The sequence below is a fragment of the Wasmannia auropunctata genome, unplaced genomic scaffold (assembly GCF_000956235.1).
Source record: "Wasmannia auropunctata unplaced genomic scaffold, wasmannia.A_1.0 LD336076.1, whole genome shotgun sequence".
In the NCBI taxonomy this organism is placed as follows: domain Eukaryota; kingdom Metazoa; phylum Arthropoda; class Insecta; order Hymenoptera; family Formicidae; genus Wasmannia; species Wasmannia auropunctata.
The window spans coordinates 1,818,902-1,836,799 of NW_012026814.1; the positions used below are offsets into that span (position 1 = coordinate 1,818,902).

At 35.7% G+C, this 17,898-nt stretch overlaps 2 protein-coding genes across 2 annotated transcripts; both read right to left on the minus strand.

The window, feature by feature from the left end:
- Window positions 1-1,713: 1,713 nt before the first annotated feature.
- LOC105449491 (zinc finger protein ZFAT-like) lies at window positions 1,714-8,155 on the minus strand. The gene is made up of 6 exons (XM_011688746.1): window positions 8,074-8,155; window positions 6,904-7,119; window positions 4,996-5,368; window positions 4,017-4,210; window positions 3,437-3,547; window positions 1,714-2,072 (listed from the first exon to the last, which is right to left on the minus strand). Exons 1-6 carry the CDS (start codon window positions 8,153-8,155, stop codon window positions 1,714-1,716), a joined length of 1,335 nt encoding a protein of 444 aa, XP_011687048.1.
- A 4,202-nt stretch (window positions 8,156-12,357) lies between these two features.
- LOC105449492 (zinc finger protein 524) lies at window positions 12,358-12,906 on the minus strand. Its single transcript, XM_011688747.1, has 2 exons — window positions 12,750-12,906; window positions 12,358-12,707 (listed from the first exon to the last, which is right to left on the minus strand). The coding sequence occupies exons 1-2, from the start codon at window positions 12,904-12,906 to the stop codon at window positions 12,358-12,360; spliced, it is 507 nt and encodes a 168-aa protein (XP_011687049.1).
- Between the last annotated feature and the right edge of the window lie 4,992 nt (window positions 12,907-17,898).

The window sequence follows — 17,898 nt, forward strand, 5'->3', positions numbered from 1 at the left end:
TGGAGAAGGCAGGAGAAAGAGATAAGAGATGCCAAGGGTGTACTCAATTGCTTAAGTAGCTCTCGCAATGATGCTTGAACCAACCGAAGATATGCAAAAAGATCAATTATTTACAGAGGAGAAATTCTCGTATAGCGGTTACTATTGAAATTTGTTTAATTTTTTCATGATTTATTTATAACTTGCTCGCATAATTCTTTATTTTTGATTATTCCTATGAATGCTAAACTCTCGATTCAGTCGTCGACTGATAAGATAATCCATGATCGTATTTCAACTATTTCGCTTGTAACAGAAAATTTAAAGGTAAATTTACTTTGAGGGAGTTATTGTTTTTTTTTTTTAATTTAATCATAGGTGTATAAATTTTTATATCGCTAATTAACCTAGGATATATATTATAAAATACGATGTAATAGCGTATGATTGAAAGCTGTAAGGGTAAAGTTGGGTAATAAATAACCTTTCGAAACGCAATATGTCGATTTTACAAGCTGGAATTACGAAGTGAACGATAATTAAATTCGCTGTAGAACACAATTCTTCGAATGCGTAAATTGATTATTTATGGAAACGAGATAATCACTGGCTGACAATAAGATGAGTTACGGGATAGCTCGATGATACAAATTTATTTTCTTTAAACACACAGGATAGATTTCGAATACAATATCTCATTCAAAAATACATGATCAGTCGATAATCGAATTAATAATAGCGGCGTGTGTATTTACGCTTGTTGCGAAATGCAACAATTCAGTCTTAAGTTCACTTATTACGTGTTTTGGATTAATGTAGAAAAATATTAGTCACGGTACTTACAAACTAACGATTTAAAACTAATCCCCTAACACAGAATTAATTGGATTAATGTAAAAACACAGCATTTTTCTCATCGACGTAAGAGAAATCTTTCTCTACTGGCACTTATTATTTTAATAACTGAATACTTCACGTCAAAGGCACTTTGCTTAAAACACAAAAAAACACTCTGGCTCGTTAAATTGATTAATCTATTATATTATCAATCAAATTTTACGAATTAAGAAATAAAACACACATTAAATAAACACCACTCATTAATATAATCAATTAAATCATTTTTGGGTGCAAAATTGTAATGAATTTAGCAAAACATACGTTCTGTACATAAAACTCGTTTTAATTGTAACTTCTAATGTGTGTGTATGTGTAAAAAAAGAATGTGTGTGTGTGTGTGTGTGTGTATTTAAGTTTCTCATTTATGACGAGTTTATGTACAGATAAAAAAAGAAATATAAAGACAAATAATATTTAGTATATCTTCAGGAAAAAAAATAAAAAAAACCATAAAATATTTACTTCAATACTTAAATTCCACAAGATTTGTTATTTAAGATGAAGATTCTTTATCGATAGAAAAGATTTTTCAGACTACTATATGTAGAATTACTTTTGATGAGATTTTGATTTATCTTTCATCTCGCAAAATGTTCTCAAATGTTTGAACGATAATTATTAAATATATCTGGTAACATTCTGGTAAATTTTTATCAAGAATATCTTCGTAATCTGCAATTAAAAAAAAGTCACTAAAAAAATATCACGCATGCATCAAAAACTTTCTTCAATTTTTCTTTGCCGGATACCGAGTGGTACAGTCCTCGGATTCTTATCGCGCGATTTTACATTTGAGAGAAATCACCCTTTGCTCCGGCATCGAGTCGGCCGAGATCAATCGATCTCTATTCTCGACGTGCTGGAGCCTAGGTACCTCTCCATATCCGCTTTATCCTTGTGCTGGCGACGTATATGACGCTGCCAGTGTGCTTTGCGCTTGCAACGTTGCGGACAATATGGGCACACAAACTGCGGCTCCTTGCCGCACTCCCACTGCACATGGCGTTGCAGCGAGTCCTTCCGCCTGTACGAACGACTGCATTTGCTGCAGGTGAATCGACCCTGCGGTTTGTTGACGTAATGCCAAGCTTGCGGTATTTTCAGCTCGGCGAACGGCATCGCCATTTGTAGCGGCAAATCCATAGATTCGTCCTCCGATAGATTGATCATGCCCCTATTCTCCTTCGCCGTACCTGCAAACGGGAGAAAAAATAGCTTTAGATCGGTTCCACCTGTCCTACGTGAGGCTCCGTGTCGCCGAAATCAAACGTGCGACTCGTGCTCATCCTCGATAACTCCTGGAATATTGTTAGCGAGAAATCTGTGGGGTATAGTCTTAATGTATATAATTGAATATAAACCGAATTCGGAAGCGGATCTGAAAATTAGTTGTAAATACTGTTAATTTTGGAAAAATTTTCATAATTCTGAAAAATTATAATTTTGTGACTGCAGAATTTTTGAATCTCGTTAAAGAAAAAATTGTAGGAAGGATTAAAAAAAAAACTTAACTCACACAAATGACAGGATAAACATAATCAGGAAATAAATCTTAAATTAATTACAAACATTTCATTGATTCCAATAATTCGAGAATAATGATTGTAAGTGGGATCTCGTCCAAAGAAAAGATCCAAAAGAAATTTGTTATTTATATACATAAAATAAATACATATACAAACAAAACGGAATTATTACAGTTTATTTTTAATTAGCGAATAATAATCCTTTTAATATAGCATTATAGTATATTTTTTAAATCGATAATAAAAAGTCGCAGAAATTTTTAGACATAATTTTTTCGGAATAACTACAATTAAGCCATTTCATAATTTTTACTTATCTGCTTATATAAATCAGATATAATTATTAATATTCGCTTTTATTTTCTAAAATTTTACGTTTAAATATTTCAGAAAATTACAAATAATATATACTGTTTTTGTCAATTTCTTCTTGTTAAATTTCATTTTTTCCATATATATATAATCAATTTACACAAAATTATTTGCATCATAAAAATATAATGCATAAGTTAGACGATAGTATCTTACACCTTGGGTGCATTTTTAAATTAAATCACGTGTCGCATATAAATTAAATATATCTAATATAATCATATTATATTAGATATATCACAATATAATATAATGCTAATTGTTAATAATTAACATTACATAAATTATATAACGTTATTTAACTGATTTAATAACTTGCATTGCTTAATCGGAATGAAAATTCAAATAAACAGAAAATTTAATATACGTAACTTCATATATTAAAATATGTCAAATTATGTTGTGTGTTTGAACACTTTTATAACAAATATGTTATATTTGCATCCAAATTGACCCTACCTCAATTTTATTGTCAGTCTCTAAAAAAATCTTTACGTTTTCAAAATCCGTAGATGAGTGATTAATTCGAAAATCATCGACTTTTTGCTTCAAAATTCGTAGAGTCACCTATTTCTTGTTAGGCACTACCGAATGTAATTTAGCGACATATCGAAAAATATCCTTTATGAAAGCGATAATTATAACTGGAACTTCTTCACCTTGCCCTGGCGATGAAAGCGAGCCGGATGTCTTGACGTATTTAAAGCATGGTTTACATAAATCCTGGCGCGGAATGATGATCATCTTGTTGTGATAACCAAGCCGCTTACCTGAAAAAAACCGAAAATAGATGAACTACTGTTCGACTGTCTTCTTAGATATGAGTATTGTATGTTGAGTTATAAGAGAGACTGCAATGAATAAATTGCTCCAAGAAGCTTACTTGCCTTTAGACACCCTCATCCGCGGATAACTGAAATGACATAAAATTTTGATGCGTAAATGGCATAGAGTTGATAATATAGGCAACAGAACCAAATTCCATGAATGAAATATTACGATTGTGAATGAGCGATGGGTCTTGTTCAAAATTTTACGCAATTTTCGTTTAAATCCAGGAAAATCCCGTAAATTTTATACCTCTGCAGGACGGAAGGAGGAAATAAAGTAGCGAGTTATGGAAACAAGGTCTAACCTTTATTTCAAATATACAATAGAATAGATAGAGTCGTATCCGGGGGAAGAGTATTATGGTCAAGTGTTTTGTATGCGCCCTTACTGGACGAAGCGATAGTGCACCTGCATATGTCTGAGCAGGTTGCTTTTCCTGCGAGACCTGTAGCTGCAGAAGGTGCAGGCGAAGCTGGGTTCCTTCCTGCACTCCATATTCCGATGGTACTTCAGTGAGCCCGAGCTCCTGTAAATCTTGCCGCAGAACTCGCAGTTGAACTTCGCGAACGATGAAGGAGCCGAGCTGCCTCTGCGATAATAATCTGCGGAAATACACGAGAAACGAAACACGACTGTTAATAAAGGAATGGCAATGTGCTGGTCGAATCATTTCTAAGAAATCACTTCTACTCGCAAATCTCGTGCTCGCATCCATTCTTTATTTCGTCAAGTAACCATAATATTATAAAGATTATATAAGCCATTATAATCGATTATAGATTAATTACTTATATTTATCTCATATAACATTAGCTACATAAGATAGCACGCTCGATACACAATACCTACTTATACCGCAGATTAAAGTTCGTGAGAAATGAAAATATTTAAAATTAAACTTTACACGCGCGTGTTACTAAAATATAAAAACAATTTATTATATTATATTATATGTAGAAGAAACTAAATAAGAAAATCATATTGTCGCCCAACGTGGAATTGATCGGTCGAGATCAATATCGTCTTAAAAGATTCGACAATTGGCCTTCTCTGCTCGCAATTAAACTGTTATCCATAAATTTATTCAATTCTTAACTGCAAATAAAAAGATCATCCACCTTTTACTAGATCACTAAAAATAAAAACATCGAGATGTAATTTAAGAGAACGTAAAAAACAGATACAGTAAAAATAAAGATAAATAACGAAAAATAAAAATAGGAAATTAGAATGAGGACGTATTAAAATCCTACGACAAATTTAGACATCCTTTAAATTTGGATGTCCTTTAAAAATTCTTGTCCTCAACGTGCTTTTTCATCCTATTTCCCGGATTATTTCTCTTGTATTTTATCATGAATATCATTGGTCGGAGTTTAGCAATTACACTTTCTTCCGCAGCTTTGCCATGTGTTTTATCATAATGTGTCTGTTCATGTTGAATCTTTTTTCGGTCTTATAAAAACACTTGCTGCACGTATATTTGGCTCCGTGTGTATTCATAATGTGTCTGCGAAAGGTGTATTTCTTGCCGGTCTTATAGGAACACTTGCTGCACGCATATTTGGTTCCGTGTGCATTCATGATGTGTCTGCGCAAAGTGTATTTCTTATTGGTCTTATAGGAACACTCGTTGCACGTATATTTGGCTGAGTCGGACCAAACCGCCTCGATTATAATCGAATTGTCTGCAGAGGCCAATTTCACTTCAGTTGTTTGTGTCGATGCAGTGTCCAACGCACCATAACTCGGGTAACACCCTGAAAAAGAAACATGAGGATTGTTACTGAGGAATTATTATGGGTAACTTCAAATAGCACAAAGATATCGGACATTTTACAAAATTAAATTGTAAAATTGTAGCGACAGTTCAAATTAATTATGATCATTCGTTCCTAAATTTTTCATCCAATTTCCAGCATAGTTTCGTTCCAGCGTTCATTTATAATTGAGAATTTAATTTTCGTAAACGCTAAATTTCCTAAAATTATTTCAGTGCGCGATACACGTCATATATTGTACAGTAATTTATATATACATAAATATACAAAATAGAATATTAACGTCGTTGAAAACTTTCAATAAAAATGAAATAAAATGTACTCTGAGAAAGTAATGCAGAAAACTTTAATGAAATAAAGGCAGTTTGCTAAACAGATTCCATTAATTCTACAAAATCTTTAAAAAGATAACAATAATTCAACGGGAACATAGAAATATATTTTGTAAAAAAACAAAGACTTATGGTCTTTATTGTACATTGAACATTCGTAAATTTTCTTCTTAACATTTACATACAAGATCGAAATTAACGCATCGAAATCAGGTATGACGAGAAAAGATAAAAAATGTTTACTAGTGTTAAAACTAGTGCTAAAACTAATTATGATTGTGAGTTATAATATCACATTGAATCGACTCGAAATGATATGCGCGCTATACTTGAGATTGATTTTATGATAGACATCCCATTTCGAGTGATTGTTTCAGACATTCTAATGCAATATTTCGAGTTCGGTAAATCGATCTAAAACTGCGGTTTTCATCAGGGAAGAAATTTATCTGGAAGAGAATAGACATCGATTAATCTAATTTTTGCAACATGGTATGTATTTTTGTAAAATGGCGCACTACAAAATTCGATAGCTGCAATAGAATCTCGATTCCCGACTGTATTTAAAATATTGCCAACAAATATATAATAATTAATAATTAATTAGCACTTATCAGTTAGCATCACTCTTCATATTGTTGTAACATTTAAAACAGACATTAATAATTCTTAGGAACCACTTTATATATTATTATTTGGTATATATTGTAATAATTTTTTAATCACGACTATTATGTTATTTCAACAAGAAAAAAATCTTTAATTACAAACAATGTTTCTATTAGTTTAACTCTGTATTCTAATAAAGTTAGAAAATACTGCAAAATAAGTACGGAAGTAACATATTCTCTCTCTCTCTCTCTCTCTCTCTCTCTCTCTCTCTCTCTCTCTCAACAAATTCGAGCAACTAGTTTAAAATAATGCATCTAAATAAAATTTATCATTGCCGTTTAGTTGCACAATTGTCTGATTTATAAAAAAAATGTAAAGTATCTAAAAGATCTTTACATCGATCATATCTATCTCGAGTTATTCACGCGAGGGAATTAACGCATAAATTTTATATTTCTGCTGTGTTTCGAACTCGAAACTGTTCAGCGATTCGAAAATATCTGGTGTCTCCCCGTGACTGAGTTCTCGCGAGCCTCTGTCGTTTTGCCTGTCAAGCGGAGTTCTTCTCGCCCACAAACGAATTCTTCATGTCGAACATGTGAACGTTGTAATGCCTCAGTAGACTGTGCTTGTGCTTGAACTTGGCATGGCACATCATACATCCGAACTTGGCCTCCTTGCCGCACTCGAGTCTCTTGTGACGCTGCAGAGAGATGATTCTTCGATATTGCCTGTCGCAGGTGTCGCAAGGGTACATCGGGGCATCGGTGCATTGCTGGTAGATCGCTGAAAGCATACACATTCGTTGGTTAGATCGATATCAATTAAAATGCTGATTGCCACTCGTGAAAGAAAGTCACACACGGAGACACCTTGTAGCTTGCAAATTCGTAAATATGAATGAACTAGAAAAGTAAACATAGAAATTATCAAGAAACAGAGATTTAATTGATGTACTTAATACTTTACGACTACACAAGAGGACATCTCATTCGATATATTTTTTACATTTTTTCAGTATTTTTTAACGTTGAATAATATGAAATGTCATTTCATATTATTCATTTCTGATACATACTTTATTTAACAGCATAAGATAATTAGTATAATAACAAGATTTCTTTGCAAAGAAATACTTTATATAAAAAAATTATTTTTGACATTGATTAATTTTACTTTTTATAAAGCCTATAAAATTTTCATACATTTTAAGGATGAGATCTGAAAAGTTCTTTTAATTAATTTTTAACGTAGTTGACTTTATTTCTGTAATAAAATTGTCAATGATCAAAAAAACTTGCTGACAAGTGATATATATAAAATTGTTATCGCTAATAAAGAGTGAGAGGTGAGTTTCGGGTGAAAAAAATGAACAACTCGATTTTAAAAAATAACCCGAAATAAAGAATATTTCTTTATTAATAATATTAATAATAGTTATAATATTAATATAAAAGACCATTATATGATAAACATTCTTCCGCTCGATAAACCTTCCAAATAAAGAAAAGAGAAAAAGAAAAAATAGAACTAAAAATATTAAATTAAATACCGAGGTGCAACGAAGGGGGAAGGCGTTGCGATATTGGTTCAATCAGCCCCCCTTTTGCCCGTTAACGCTTAAAAAAAACCTTAAACGAGGACTAAAAAGAGAGACGGAAAAGTTGGCGAGAAAACGTATAAAACGTGTACTTAAATATTAAGCGATAAGGATTCGGTAACAAGAGTCTCGGAGTAAACGAGGCCGATCTCGGCCGATCAGCTCCGCGTTTGGCGGACAAAACTCCGCCAGAATCGGATCGGCGTCCATGATGAAGATCATGGTTAAAGAGCTATGGGTAGAGATGTGCAACGAATATAATCCTGCACCATCTCGCAGGCAGGCAGGTAGAAACGCGAGCGCGTTCGCAAATACTGATATCAAAAATACTGACGTGCGACCCGTGGCCCGGACGCGCGTCGACTCTCGACGTTACTTTCGTTCTCTTTCTTAGCATCTCTCTTTCTCTCAGCGTGTCTGTTTACATGCACCCGAAAACTGTTGCCATTTCTCTCGAATAGCTGCGGATTCTCCGACCGATCCAAGAGAAATTTTCATTGCCCCTTGGGCAAGCTTCCTTTTTCTTTCGGTGAATTTTGAATTACCTGAGGGAAATATTAGATTTTATCATTTGCCAGATCTGCAAACTGAATCACAGAATAAAGATCAAAGTTTTTTGAATGATTCGTTAAAAAATTAATAGATACTTCGATGTTGATAAACTTTAACTTTGAGGTGTGTGTCAAAGAGCCCGCAGATGAAAGAAATCGCAATAATTTGGTGAATATCCTATATAAATATTTCTATATATATATGTATGTATATGTGTATAAACATGTATAAAAAATGGAAAAGATTTATATAAATCTATGAGTATGGTCCCGCGCGACCGGCAGGTCGATCCCGTCGATCCGTCCAGGAAGGTTGTGCGAATTAAATATTAAGTTAAATAAGTAAAAATGCCAGAAAGTGGCGAGAAAGTGGAATGTAAATATCAGAAACCATTGCCACACGTACAAAGAAAACGTACATATTAAATAAGAGACGGACAACACAACCATCCGGGATCGCAGGACCAACCTGTTCGCGCGATCGAGCTCTTTGTAGGCTGCGCTAGTAAATTCGCATAAACGTACAAGTGATCTTTAACATTATACAATGTGTTGATCGTATTCTCCGATTTCGATGTTGACTGTGCTACCAATCTTCCTTACGCTGTCTACAGCCGGACGGACCTATTGGCGTGGTCCTTCGTGCATCCGTTCAAGTGCAAGTTATTCGTTTTCGCGCTTGCTTACTTAAACCCGGACCCGGCTCGAGACACGCACGAAGCGATTGCGAAATATGGATCTTTGTACTTTATCGGATACGCAATAACGTAAATCTTTCTGTTTCGCGTTTGTTGGATATTATTCATTACATTACATAAATATATTATATAGAGGTGTTTTGGTAAAAATTGAATCTTTCTAATCTATCGCCAACACGCCATCCTATTAAAAAAAAAAAGTGTTAACAATGGTCAACGAGTCAATAGTAGTCTCCCTGCTATGTAAGATATAATAATGTGCGAAAAGTCAATTCTCACGTCCGTATTCGCGATCACGGGCGAATTATCCGGAATAATAGATAATTATTGTCTATCATAAGCGCCTAAATGCTCTCAGGTAACCGCTCTTCTGAAGATTGTTTCGCAAACACCACCAGTAACGAAGGCGCAAGTTCGGTTTGCATCTCCATTTGTCGATCTCTCGTCGAAGGCACTTCAGAAATCCTCTGTTTATCATTCGAATAAAATTACCTATATACTCTTTAAAAGTGAATCAGTGGAATCATCACTGATTGTCAGTGTGTCATTTTCCAATGACATACTTAGAACTGTGATAAACAGTGACTATTTCAATGTCGTTTCAGTGATAATATATACTGATTTAAACAGTGAATATCACTGAAAGACAGTGAATTTGACTATTTGACAGTGAAATTCACTGTCTTTCAGTGATATTCACTGTTTGAATTAGTATATTATCACTGAAAGCGACATCGAAATAGTCACTGTTTATCACAGTTCTAAGTATGCCACTGGAATAATAATATACACTGACAATTAGTGATGATTTCACTGATCCACTTTTAGAGAGTAGAATCAGGGATGTCGGATGATAGTTATATTATGAAAAACAGATCGAAAAGTTTTGATTTTTTTTCGGTGCTTAACAAAGATGGTATTATCAAGTAAAATCGTTTTTAGATCTACATACCTCGTGGTATGCAAAAAATACTAACGAGACGCGGTACATTTGATCGATAGAGTCTTAAAAGTCTAAGTTTCACCGATGATATTATCGGGTCGTTCCCGGTATGTATCTTTAATTAATATTATATTGTGAACTTTTCCTCATAATTGTATTTCTTCAAATCTCGTCGTGTTTCACCATGTATTTCACGCGAAATGTGTCAAGATAAATCATAATGTAAAAGACTGTCGAAATTTAAAGAAAACCGCTTCCGAATTAAACAAATACTCTTTGTACTTTCATGTGTGTAAAAGGAAACAAAAAAAATGAAATTATCTAACTTCGAGCTATATTATAGTTTGCTACTATTGGAATGTACTCGCGATCTTTGAGAAACAGATCTCGGAATGCCTTAGTCGTGCGATTTCTTTGGTGGCATAGACATATAGTGCGAAATAAAATTATAATAAGTCTAATATTCTTATCTATTTGTCAAGATTAGTGTAAAGAAATACGTTTATGTATGTTTTTAAGAGAGTAAACAGTATATATAGGTACATATCCAATATCCGTGTCTCTCTAATATATATTATTTATATATCATATATTTATGTATGATATATAAATATATGATAATATATATTATATATGTATGTATATAGTATATAAATGATATATAATTTTCTAGAATATATTTATAAAGAATAAAATAAATAGGAACCCTAAATGTGCTTTTCTTCAAAAGGTTCTTTTAAAAATATATGTTAAGAATTACGCATAACGTATTCTTACGCAAATCTTAATAAATAGATAAGAAATTAATACTATCATTTTTTTTCCTCTCACTATAAGTCTTGTGCAAAACAACTGCGACGATACTATAGCGTAGCGATAGATTTTAGATGACAAATTATTCACGCCGTGCACAGTAAAAATGTGATCACGTGGGCTTACAAATCAAAGCAGCAGAGTTACGCGAGTTATTAACTTAAAATTTATATCACCAACCCCCAGCAAGTAAAATTAAACCAATACAATGCTCTTCTAAATTCCTTAAGTAACCCAATATCTTACAAATAAATTGAAACGCTTTGGCCCGTGCGTTTCTGAACGTATTCAGAGTCGTAGCTGTCCGTTTCTTATCTTACAAAAAAGTTATTTAACAAAACGTTAAGATTCAAAATCGGCCACGTTCGCGCTAAGCGCGGCGTTAAATAAGAAGTAGATTAAGAGATTAAGAATAAGAAGTAGAAAAAGTAGACGGGTGTTTGTAAATGTGTGTACCATGTAAATTCACGTAAAAATCTTATGTGATGAGGTAAACGAAAAATTGCTGAATCCTCTTAGGTGCGATTAAAAAAAAAGTATAACGCTTTAAAAAACTGATAATTCCAAAAAATATTTGTTCGGACTTTTTTTGCACAATTTTCGGAATTGTTTCCGCGAGGCTTATTGAATAATTTGTATATGTTCCCGCAAATATTAGAAAACATGATGTGTCTTAAATCTCTCATTTTACAGTAGTAGCTTTAAACATTAGCAGATCTATAACATGAGTCAATATGTTGTAACATATATGTTATTAAATTCTGTAAAAAAATATGAAAAAGTGAACATTTTAACGTATTGGATCGGATTTAATATATGCAGCTTTGTAACTTTAACCCTCTGTACGGATAACAGTCCAATTGAATAATGTTAGAATTAAAATATGATAGAAAAAAATTCTCGATTAAAAAGGTTTTAATCAAACCATTTCATTTCAAAATAAGATTCACAAAAAATGACTAAAAATATGCTGAATGCGATACATATTTCATCGCACAAAACGATTGATCTATTTCTCTTTATTGTTCAACAACAGTACACTATTGTGCTGTTTTCTCTTAAAATCACAAGTCAGAAGCCAAAATGAGTATTTAAATTAATTGTAAGTATCCGATTAACCTCAGAATTTATTACAGTTTAGAAGTTTAATTTTGCAAATTGCTTCTCAAGTCGAAATTATCGAAGAAACATTAATTGTATATCTCGTGCGAGATATCCATCGATAAAGTTCGTGTGATCTTTAAATCGCAACGCCGTTCATCATAGAGTTGGAATCGGCTAAAAGAGGGTCAAAGAGAAAAGCCGCGAACTCGAGGGACTTTCAAGATCCCTCGAAGGGCCTGGACCTCGCACATTTGTTCAATACTCGGGAAGTATCCTTCCCTCCCCCTCCCCCCCCCTGCCCTGCAATGAGAATGCTTAAGACGCCGAGGAGCCTTCGTCGTAGCCCATCTTTTGATGATGCCGCTTAAAATGTACGGTCAGATTACCACGTTGTCGCGCTTTGTACGGGCACTGCGGGCACTGGAAGGCCGGCGGCTTACCGCCGCACTCGACCATCTCGTGGCGACGCATCGTGCTCTTCCAGCGATAGCCCTTGCCGCAGAAACGGCAGCGGAACTTCCGCTGCTGCTCGTGCGACACGCCGGTCATGAAGACGACGCTGAGGTCGTGCGGCTGCGGCAGCACCTCGAACGAATCCGGAAATACGACCTCGCGGGCGGACGCGGCGCGGCCGCCGCTGCTGTCGCCGCCACCGCCACCGCCACCGCCGCCGCCGCCGCCGCCGCCGCCGCTGCTGTCGTCGTAGCTGTTGTCGCCGCCGGCGATGTTGCTGTTGCTGGCACGTCTGTTCGCCATGGCGATGTTGGCCCGCGTCGTCATCGTCGGCGCGGACGCACGGTAGCCCTTCTTCGTCGACGGCTGCTTCTTCGGGTCGGAACGCAGCAGGGTCAGCAGCGCGCCCATGCCTGCAACAGGGACCCAGCGCCGGCGGAGGCGCGAAGGTGGTAACGAGATTAAATCTTTGAGGGAAAAAAATACAGTTAGCTTGTGCTGGCTCGCTCGCCCGCTCGGTCTCGCACCGTTACGGAGACGGTCCTCGCAGCGCCACGCGGCATCGGGGGAAATGTGGGGAAATGTGTTCGCACGAGGAATTAACGCTTCCGTGGTGACGCTTCCGCCGATTCCGCGTGCCGAGTTCGCCGTTATTATCGTCGTTCGCTTCAGTCAAGATCATGCCTGTGACGACGTAGCAAAATTATTCCGCTGTTCTATTAAAATTGTTAAATCTCTTCTGTTAAAGGCTTAATGTGTATATAAACACGTCTTCTTTTGAACCATCTTTTTCGTAAAATAGTTTTGTCACGAGTCGGGCATGATCTGACTCGAAAACCGTAAAAATAGCCGTGGATAACGATTTCACGTTTGGACGACGACAAAAACGCACGAAATGAATAAGGGAAGACAAGGAAAGAAGAAAGGGGGGGGGGGACAAAGATGTTTTTCAAGATGTATGCGACTGGCAGAGATCAGTGAGATTAAACCCATAACCAACCCAACACACAATGTATCAGCCAATAGCCCGAAGATAAGTGCGCCCAGGATCAAATTTCGCCAAGGATACGTGGCTGTGTGAAGAGGCGTGAAATAAACTGCGCGAGGCGGGAATGATGGACAAGAGGAGGCTTCAAAATCACTACATTTTAATTCACGAACGGTACTCTTTCACGATTCACGGAAACATATATTGCATATACAAGCGATATTCACGACGAAAGTAACGACGTGATGTTAACCAAACGGCAGATTTTTCTCTCGCGAATTACGAACAGCCCCTCCTCATGCTCCAGCCTTTCCACCTCGAGTGAGAAGACACCAGTTTCCCCAACCCTCCAAACAAGATACCCAAAAAACAAGATGCGACGACGTAGAACGACCCCGCGTTGTGAACCACCAAGTCAAAATCGAAAGAAGAAACGATTGTTTTTTTTTTTAAATGTACATGTGATCTCGAAGATTTATATAATACAATGTGATATATAATGTTCATACACGTATACATTCGTATATGTATGCATAAGAAAAAGTATATATCGACAACTATACATATATTATACATAAATTTTGGAGTACCCGTGAAAAGACGAGATGTGATGAAATAACAAAGATATAAATGCAATCTATTTATTTAACTTGTTTGCGTCGACAAATAAAACGCAACTAAACTCAATCTATCGATGCTCAACGAACGAATATTTCTCAACGAAAGAAAATCTCTCTCTTTCTCTGTATTGTCTCTTTCTATCTCTCTATAACTCGTTCAAATCCCGTGTATGACGCGCATGTGCTTGGGCAGGCTTCTCTTCGTTAACACTCTTGTTTGGCAGATCGGGCATATAAATTTCACATTCCTGCCGCACTCGTACTGCATGTGGCGATTCAGCGAGCTCTTATTCTTGTAGCTGCGTTCGCAGTGCGTGCAGGGAAAGGGCTTCCTGAGAGGGATGGCGGGCCCGACGGCTTGACCTGAAACAGAGGGTCACAGACGGCATGTTAGTGCTTGTTCTGACAATCTGTGAGCGGCGTTCGATAGTGCGTAGTGCGGAGTGCGGAGTGCGTATTGGCCTTCGATTAGCTGAGTTTCCGCTGGTTGAGTCAGCTCCTGCCGAATCAAAGATTTAGAATAGGAGAGGAGATGCACTGAAGGAATCATTATGTCAATGTTAATAATTTTCCAAGCGTTTTCAAGATTCAGGCTCGGCGAGCAATTTGTGAAAAACTGTCGTGTCAATAATAACGTCTTGTCGGGGGAATGACGAAGATAGCGTACAGGAGATGTAGCGTTTTTTCTTTCTTTTCAGTTTGTTTTCACGGTTGTCTATCTTGCTGTAAAAAGACTTTTCAATTAAAGAGAATTAGGATTTAATTTCGCCATTAAACATGTTAGAAAGGCTGAGGCATTAATATGTATTTACTATTATCCTAAGGGATACGATTAAATATATATTAAACGTGTCCATTAGGACAGGTATATCACCTTATATAAACATAACAGGAATACAGGAATATTATACATATTTTTCTATATGTATAACATTTCAGGATTGGGAAACATAAACTACGTGGTTTTTTTTTAACATAAAATCGCACTAGCCCTGAAGAAAATGAAATGTCATAATTTAAATTATCTCCATAGTTTTATGCGTTATTGTGCGTATACAGCAATGAATAGCATGAACGAAAAAAAAATTAATAAATTAATGACACACTTTCGAATTTAGATCGTCGGTCAAGATTAAATAATAAATACGGTATAAATAATTAGCAGTTAAAAATTAAGAACGCTCTCTTCTTTTACATGTAGAATATATTCTATACATGTATCCATATGTATAGAACACAATTCTTAAAAAATTGTTTTATCAAATTATTTCTTTGTGATTAATAAAACCTTCGGGAAAAGGAACAATAATAAGAATACTGTTTCATTAATAAATGACGACTCATCCGTTTTCATGCTTTCGCAGATGAAAAGTAAGATGTAGCAACGGCGTAATGCCACAATAAAATAAGATTTATTTTTATAAAAAATATTCCAAATATAACAGTAAAGACATTCGGTCAGACGGTCACTTAATCGACAGCGGTCGCAAATTCGGTCCTTTCAGTTCTTGGTGTTGCACAACATCCTGTACCGGATCTGCCGAATGAACTCGCCGTTGCCGGAAGTGAGGAGGATCGGCCAGCATTCCGGGCTCTCGCGCACGTGCCGGTGCAGCGACTTCTTCCATTTGTACGACTTCGAGCAGGCCAGACAGGTGTTGTATTCTGAAAAAGAAAGCAACACGTAGGTTCGTCAGCGACTTCGATCAGGACACGCGAGGAACATCAATGTCTTTCAGGCAAACGTGAACGGGTCTCGGTTCGATTTCTAATTTTCATCGCACCGTGCCTCCTGTGTACATAACTTGATCTCTTTTGTCCGGCCAATAGATCAATAATTTAGGTCGCAGAGCTAAGTGCACAAATAACAAATAATCAGTTTTTAAATGTACGGATACTTTCGAACTTCAGTTACAACACTGTGGGATTATGCAAGTTTAATTGGGGACGTCGGCTGTTTCTATAAGGAAACGATACATTTTTTTTTTTAATTAAAGGCGCATTAGTATAGATTATATTGGATACGATTAACAATACGATAAGTTCAAACAATAGAAACGATAATAACAGGTGTACATAATCAATATATTAGCTTTATTATGCATGCATAATCCCGTTTTAGTGCCGTTAAGAACAATATAATACAATAAACTTGCTCTTACAATCAACTCTTTAATTTGGCAATTAATACATATTTGGTATTCTTGATATAGCGATATATCAGAAAATCATTATCTTTCATAGAAATAACAATTAGTTTTTGATTCGTTTCTCAAAAGGCAAAGATCTCGTAGATCAAAAATAGAGTATAATCCATATTTATATAATTTATATAATTTATATAATTATCCATATTTTTTTTACAAACCATTTGGCACTTTAGTTAAATGTGTGAAACAAAATTAAGTTTCTCGAAGCTTAAGTAAATAATATCGGTTTTATACAAATCGGAGTGAATAAATATTTATTTACAAAGGCATTTGTGATATTATTTGCGATATGCATGCAGTCACACAGAAATTTACACTATTTTACAATCCGCGTTCTTACGAAAAATTATGCCAAAGGGGTTGATACAAAAGAGCGCTCGACATGCGAACGTAACTTTCGTAGAATTGTCATCTTTTCAACTTGTGTTTCACGCTTGGTAAAATTACTGGACGATCGTAGAAAAATTGTTATCAATCTCGTATATTTAGAATTCAACTTTGGTCTCGTCCCCGTCCTGCCGCCCTCCGGTGCCACCATCACTCCCACCGTCCATTTCCGGAGCTCTCAGCCCTGCTCAAAGCCGTGCTTCGTTCGCATGTGCTTCAACAGGTTGCAATGTAACTTCGATCTCTTTGGGCAATAAAGGCATTGATATTTCGGCGCTTTTCCGCATTCCTCCCGCATGTGTCTCGTCAACGAGCTGTAATACACGTACATGTTCCCGCATTTTCTGCAGATGTGCAGGTCTGTGCAGTTGGTCTGATTCCCAGGGAGATAGTCTGCAAAGAAAATTACATATCCGGGTTAATACAAATTGTTTAGATTGGCTCTTCATTTCGATTCAGTCCCTGATATTCGCCAGGCTATTTTTTCACGAGTTATTTTTACGGACTTACAGAAAACAAGTCAATTATATTTTTTTACGATCATATTTTTGTCACGATTATTATTAAAAATAAAATCTGATAATTTATAAAATATTGAATATAAACTTGTCGCACTTGATTTTTTTTATTAAACACAACAATGCAATATAAATTCAATTATGAATATAAAATTCAATAGAAATTATGTATCACAGATATTATCCCTATAGATATTTGTTTTATTTGGACCAATATTTATGGCAGAATTTTATTAACATTCAGTTTTAATTATATTCAGAATTTTAGAGGAGATGGATCAAAATTTCAAATAGCTAAAAGTCGAATATCAACGACCAATCCTCTCATTGTTACCCGTATGTTAATGTTTGTCTCGTAAACACTGGGGGAGAAGAGCGCACACGGAAAGCCTGGATCTACGCACCTTCTATCTATTTTTACGTGTACTTTCTTCATATTCTTCTTGCAAATAGTCCAGCCATTCCTATCGGCGCAGACCGGGTTATGTAATTGTTAAAGACGAAGACAGAATAAGCACGAAACAAATGACAAAGCGAAATATAAACTTGCGATAAACATAATCGAACTCTCTCTCTCATGCACTCATTAGTATTCCCTTATTAATAATCTTGACACAATTACTCCATCCTTGAATACTTTGTCACTGTGGACGGTTATTCGTACGCTATTTAACTAACAG

Excerpts from the sequence above, each read along its gene's own strand:
- LOC105449492 (XM_011688747.1), bottom strand. The coding sequence starts at position 12,906 with ATGGGCGCGCTGCTGACCCTGCTGCGTTCCGACCCGAAGAAGCAGCCG. Across the intron at positions 12,708-12,749 it reads CATCGCCGGCGGCGACAACA|GTGGCGGTGGCGGTGGCGGC; the intron begins GCTACGACGACA and ends GCGGCGGCGGCG.
- LOC105449491 (XM_011688746.1), bottom strand. The coding sequence starts at position 8,155 with ATGATCTTCATCATGGACGCCGATCCGATTCTGGCGGAGTTTTGTCCG. Across the intron at positions 5,369-6,903 it reads CATGAAGAATTCGTTTGTGG|GGTGTTACCCGAGTTATGGT; the intron begins GCGAGAAGAACT and ends TTTCTTTTTCAG. Across the intron at positions 3,548-4,016 it reads ACCTGCTCAGACATATGCAG|GTAAGCGGCTTGGTTATCAC; the intron begins GTGCACTATCGC and ends GGTTTTTTTCAG.